At 38.3% G+C, this 6,683-nt stretch overlaps 1 protein-coding gene across 1 annotated transcript; it reads left to right on the top strand.

Moving 5' to 3' along the window:
- Nucleotides 1–407: 407 nt before the first annotated feature.
- Nucleotides 408–3,718, top strand: LOC109213355 (peptidyl-prolyl cis-trans isomerase NIMA-interacting 4). The gene is made up of 5 exons (XM_019377147.1): nt 408–511; nt 2,478–2,621; nt 2,711–2,820; nt 3,143–3,285; nt 3,417–3,718. The coding sequence occupies exons 2-5, from the start codon at nt 2,480–2,482 to the stop codon at nt 3,457–3,459; spliced, it is 438 nt and encodes a 145-aa protein (XP_019232692.1). The 5' UTR covers nt 408–511; nt 2,478–2,479; the 3' UTR covers nt 3,460–3,718.
- Nucleotides 3,719–6,683: the final 2,965 nt, after the last annotated feature.

The raw sequence follows: 6,683 nt of genomic DNA, 5'->3' as shown, positions 1-6,683 counted from the left end.
TCAAGCTAGACCAAATGTTCCAACTCCTTCTTCTTCTGATTCTCAATCATCTAAAAGAACTGCGGGAGTAAGAACACTTAGTGCTTGGGCGGGGTTTAGGGGTTCTCAAGGTTCTAGTAGTAGTGATTTTTCACAACTAAATGAGCTTGAAGTTTATTTAGCCTGGGATCATGAGTTCGTGGGCCCGGTCCCGGGCCGGTTCTTACTAAAAGACCGCTTGGCCCGGAAAGTGTAATTTGGGACCGACCCGGGACCGGGACCGTTTGGACCGGCCCACTAGGGACCGGACCGACCCATTTGTCACCGTTACCGTACCATTAGCATTTTTCTTTCTCACTTATAGGTAAAATATAGAAATTTTTTTTTTTAGAAAGGCTAAAGGGGCAATTTTGTAATATTGGGGAGAAGAATCCCACAAAAGTTGTTGCTTCATCTCCGTTTGCAAAGATAGATATTCCTCGCGGGCTGCCTCACAACTTGCAAAACCCTTCGAAACGATCAAATTCTTAAGGTAAATTTCTCAGTGCTCAAAATCTCAATCACAGATTTTAACTCACAGTACTACTTTTCAGGATCTCATCTGATTTCTTTAGAGTCTTTTGGTCTTCCATTGATTGAATAATAAGTCAATCACAGTAGAAAATCCCTCATGCTTAATATTGTGCCCTCTAAATTTTAAATTGGTTTTTTATGATTCAGTATTTGAATTTTCTATCTGGGTATGCTTTTGTGACAATCTTGCCTAAATGGTGGTGATTTTCTCGTTAGTTGGATTTTATTTTATTTTTTTGTTAACTTTCTCAACAAAAAAATAGTTTTTTTTGGCTTTCACTTGATGGGAGCAGCACCTTTTGTACTCTACGGAGAGATGATGGATTTAGCCTATTTCGTTATATTGACTTGGCTAAGTACAAAATACTAACTTGGGATTGGGAATAGTTGTTATTGTTGTCATACTTACATTAAGTTTGTTGTTTTAAAGGACTGTTTACTTTAGTTAGAGACTTGGTCTCCTTATATGGTCTTGGACAATCCTCCACTTATCAGCTACCTTTGGCATTGAGTTAGGCCCAAGGTTTATTTCTTATCATGTTACCAAAGCTAGGCCCACGCCCATCCAAAATCTTGGTTTACACTTTACCCGATGTTGGGTCCCCATATTTTTATTATTCACGCTACAGTTGGCTGGCCTGGGAGTGCGGAGGGTGTTGAGTTTGTCCCACATCAGTTGCGAGATGGGAATTTGATATGGGAATTTGATCTCTTTATATGGTCTAGAGCGGATCGGATACAAAAGATTAATTTAGTGACCAAACTAATTCAGAATTAAGTGACGGAATTTGAGGCGTAGTTGATTGATTCATATTATACTATAGGCCTTCCATATGTCTACTTTCATTTCTCTGTTTTTTGTTGGCGTTCAAAAGATAACCCTCCACTAGTACCGGGGCAGTCGGGGAAATGACGTATGGCCGTGGTATCCCGATACATAGGAGTAATACAAGTTGATAACTTCAAATTACTGACTATCTGGTAAGCTAACTTGGATTAGCTTATGAAAATATAGATTTTGGTAACATTAGAAGAAGCATCTCATCTTGTTACATGTCTTTCTTCGTTTATGGTCATAGGAGGGCGCTGAATTGCTTTTATTTAATGATTTAGATATATCAACTACACCATGAGCTCATGGTTTCAATACCTGCTGTAGCATAAAGTATCCAAGGAAGCAGATTTATATGCTAGGCAAAACAAAGAAAAAAGCAGCAGAGATACTCCAAATCGGTCTCTATACAGTATACACTAATTTGCATCATTTATTTACCCGATCAGTAATACAATCATCAAACATTTAAGTTCTGCAAGATAACACCAATCCGACGCTTGGGAACTTAGTGTGCTACTCAGAAGTCAAAATAGGGGAATTAAAAGAGTTGGAAATCACCAACCCTTTTTTTTATATGTAGTTGGAAACCACCAACTTAGTGTGCTAATCAAAAGTCAAAATGGGGAAATTAAGAGAGTTGGAAGACAACAACTTAGTGTGCTTGAAAATGCAGGAGTAGAAAGAGTTGGAAGCCGACAGTCATATTGTTTGTTGAGTTAACTTGACCAAAGCTAATACTGTTACTCATTCCCTCGTGGTTAGTAAATCAAGCATAGTTGAGCTGAGCTTGTGTCACTCAGATTAGTGCAGCTCTTCCGTACCATGGAAGATCATATACACACTGTCATGACGTCCTGATATCAATGATCTTTTTGTCTGCTCCGTTGACCACTTCTGTCATTTTATCTTCCCGTTTTCTTGATATGGAGTTAAGACATTCTTCTCCTATTTCATGTATATCCATCACACTACTGGTCTTACTCAAACTAATTGGTCTTCCTTAATTGAGCATGCATTCAAGTGCAAAACCTGAGTTGTATCCTGTGATTGAGATATCATTCTTCGTTACTTTGTTTTGAAACTTTAACAGTTATGGGAAAGGACTCCAAGGCAAAGGATTCTGGGGCCAAGGGAAAGGGTAAACAGGCTGCTGGTGGAAGTGAGGATGGTGCCTCAAAAGGAAAAGGAAAAGGCGGCAAAGGAGATGGCCTTGGAACCTGCACATATGTTAAAGGTATATTCTTATAGTTTATGAAGGCCAATGGTTATCTTGTTGTGTTTTAGGTGTTATTATTCCGTAAATTATTGGCTTTGACCTTTCAGCAAGGCATATCTTATGTGAGAAGCAATCGAAGATTAATGAAGCTTACAAGAAACTACAGGAAGGCTGGTTGGACAGTGGAGATAAAGTTCCACCAGCTGAGTTTGCCAAGGTAGATTCAACAATCTCAGCGTATGTATCTGTGTCTGTTGTTCACCACGCTTATTCTGAAAGTGAAAATATACAAGGATGTCGAAGAAGGTTGTAGAGTCAGGATTTTGTCTAGGCTAAACAGTCTAAATACAATTAATATATTTCCAAAAGAAGCAGTGAGCTCCTTTCCTTCTGATCCCATAAAAATGTAGAACATTATTTCAAACAATTCTGTAGGCAAGAGTCAACACCCAGTGATCCTTGTAAAGTTATTTTTCCTTTTTCTGTTACCTAGCTTGAGACTAAAGTGTAAGCGTCGCTGGTTGATTGATTGAATATAGGTAGCTGCAGCTTACTCAGAATGCCCCTCAGGAAAGAAAGGTGGGGATCTAGGATGGTTTCCACGTGGCAAGATGGCAGGCCCATTTCAGGAAGTTGCCTTCAACACCCCTGTTGGAGTTACCAGTGCACCTTTTAAATCAACGTGAGACTCCAGCTTTGTTTGTTTCTTTGCTTCTTTCTTTCTTTCTTTGTTAGGCAGATTGATTGTTCAATGTGTTGATGCTCAAACCAGCTGACTGTTTTTTATTGACTCCTTTCTTTCTTAAACTGCAGACATGGATACCATATCATTTTAAGTGAAGGGAGGAAAAATTGAGATGTCTGTGCATTCACGTACGTGCAGATGGCAGAGAAACTCTTTTATTTGTCATCTGATGCTAAGTACTGGTTAAGATAATAAGACCCTACTGGTGTGGTTTGCAAGTGTAATGCTAAACAAGTAGACATACCAAAATGATTGGATTAAAATTTCTTCCCGGCTCATGTGTATGTCAATATGGTTATTTTGAAGTCTATGATTGAACCAACACATTCTGAGAAAAAAGTGTTTGTAGCACTTGATATTAGTCGCCTTACCTGAGTAACTTGGTATTATCACCGGGATTTTACTCCGTGAAAATTGAATGTAAATGGTCGAAGATTAATGATTATGCTTGAATAAGTTGCTACAGTTTAGGTCGTCTAATTAACTGGAAGTATTCACGTATTTTTAATTGTTGAGTTGGGTAAATTTGTAAAATGTTCAAAATCTTCATTCAATGGGTAAAGTTGTCGAGAAACCAACAACCAGAACAGAAATAAGATTTTGCGTCTCGTATTTGGCACGAAAGTTCGTACAACTCCACCGATGCCGTTTTCCTCGAGGGAAGTCTACATAGCCACTTTGAGAACTCCTTTTTGGACCCCTATTTAAGGCATAACTGAAGTTAATAGATCTTTGTAATATTATACTCCCTCCGGTCACAATAAGTGACCAATTCAGTTTTTTATTTGGTCCAAAATAAGTGTTCATTTATATAATCAATAAACTGTTCAATTTGTTTTTCCAAAATTACCGTCATGTACGTATCCCTAAAAAGTCTTTTACTCCTCACATTATCTATACTGCAACATTTAATTAAGGATAGTTTAGTCATACTAACTGCTTTTTAATAAACCATATAGTGGTGACCCAGGTTAACTTAACTGATTAGTAGTTAACTATAGTTAGTGATTAGTTGACCACAGTTAGTAGTTAGGCGGTCACTTTTGTAATTAGGTAGTTATTACTGTAGCTAAGTACTGTACATGTACAGATTTTCGCATATCAATTACAGAGCTTGAGAATTGCTCCCTTTTCTCTCTTCTTCTTTTCTTCTCTTCAATTATCGATCTCAAATCCATAAATTTGACATGGTATCAGAGCATATAGACGATTGAATCTAAAGGTTTTCACTGAGAATTGTTGAGACCAAGAGATTCATCGGTTGTTTTTTCCGAATTTTCTAGCCGGAAAAGGTCAAGTACTCGCCGGAATTCTAAAAGGTCATGGCCGGAGATGAAACCACAAGTCATACAGAGGAGGTAACAAATCGATCAACAGTGATGATAGATCATAATCATCCACTGTATTTGCACCCATCGGACACACCAGGAGCATTATCACTTGGTTTTCAGCTGCAAGGAATGGAAAATTACACGATTTTGAGTCAAGCGATGGAGGTTTCGTTGCTAACACGGAACAAACTAGGGTTCATCGATGGATCGGTGATGCGTGATACTTATGGAGACATTCATGCAAATTTATGGGACCGCTGTAATGCTATTGTGAAGTCATGGATAATGCACAATGTGAGCCGCGATTTGCTGAGCGGAGTATTATTCCGGTCAAGTGCATATGCAATCTGGTCAGATCTCAAGGAACGATTTGACAAGGTTAATGCCTCGAGAATGTACTACTTACACAGGGAAATTTTTTCATTAACACAAGGTACATCTTCTGTTTCAGTTTACTACTCGAAATTGAAGGATCTATGGGATGAGTATGGTTCGATTATGCCTCCACCTGTTTGTTGTGATAAATCGAAGAAATTTACTGAACGACAGGAGTATCAACGTTTATGGCAATTTTTAATGGGGTTAAATGATAGCTACAGTCAAGCTCGTAGTCAAATCATAATGAAATCTAAAATTCCTACTGTTAATCAAGCCTATGCTATGATTCTTCAAGATGAAAGCCAGAAACTAGTAGCAGGTGGGAGTTATAGTACTGAGTCTATTGATCCTACTGCCCTGTTCAGCTCTAAGATTGGCCAAAAACAAAGAAGGAATTTCAATGTTGAGTGTGATTTCTGTCATTTAAAGGGACATACCAAGGAGGAATGTTACAAATTGATGAAGTGTGATTACTGCAATAGGAAGGGACATTTAAAGGCAAATTGCTACAAGCTGATAGGGTATCCTACAGATTTTAAGCCTCAGAAACGAGCTAATATGGTTGGAGGTTCAAGTAACCAGCCAAATCCACCTTCCTCAGTCATGATGACACGGGAGCAACATCTGGGACCTATGCAGGGATTTACTACTGAACCACATGGTCATCAGGGGCAACAGAATCTGGGGCATATACAAATGTTCACTCCTGAACAATATGGTCAGATTCTAAGCCTACTAAACAAGGCATCACTCTCTGAATCCTCTGCCAGTGCACACATGGCAGGTAATGTTTCTTATGAACCAAATATTGATGAGAAATGGATAGTAGATACTGGAGCCACTAATCATATGGTTGGTAATGAGCAACTTTTGCTTGAAAAATTGTTAGTAGGTAATGCAGGAAATGTACAGCTCCCTACTGGAGAGTCTACCAAGGTGTCACATGTTGGTAGTTGTCAATTAGATGGAGGTGATACTATTAATAATGTCTTATGTGTGCCAGCTTTCAAGTTTAATCTCTTGTCTGTGTCTCAACTGACAAAAGCTTTAAACTGTTGTGCTGCATTTTTTCCAAATTTCTGCATATTTCAGGATCTCTTCACTGGGAGGGTGAAGGAGATTGATAAGGAAGAAGAAGGATTGTATGTGTTGCATTCACAAAGGAAAAACAAGAATAACACTAGGTCATTGGTGATGATTGCTCACAGGATTGAAGCTGAGTTGTGGCACAAGAGGATGGGACATGTTCCAATCCAAGTTCTTAAGAAAATTCCTAGTATACATAGTAGCAGTAGAGCAGAAATAAGTCTTTGTGACATATGTCCTTTAGCCAGGCAAGCTAGGACTTCTTTTCCAGTCAGTAATAGTAGAGCAGAAAATGTATTTGATTTGATATACATGGATGTTTGAGGACCATACAAAGTACCTACATATAATGGAAAAAGATATTTTCTCACAATGGTTGATGATCACTCTAGATGGATTTGGATTTTCTTCTTGCATCTTAAGTCTGATGTTATTACAGTGCTGAAAAATTTCATTGTTATGGTGAAGACTCAGTTTGGTAAAATGATCAAATGTTTTAGGTCTGATAATAGTTCTGAATTTTTCAACCACAATTGTGCA

The sequence above is a fragment of the Nicotiana attenuata genome, unplaced genomic scaffold (assembly GCF_001879085.1).
Source record: "Nicotiana attenuata strain UT unplaced genomic scaffold, NIATTr2, whole genome shotgun sequence".
Lineage (NCBI taxonomy): Eukaryota > Viridiplantae > Streptophyta > Magnoliopsida > Solanales > Solanaceae > Nicotiana > Nicotiana attenuata.
This window is presented reverse-complemented; position numbering and strand designations above follow the sequence as displayed.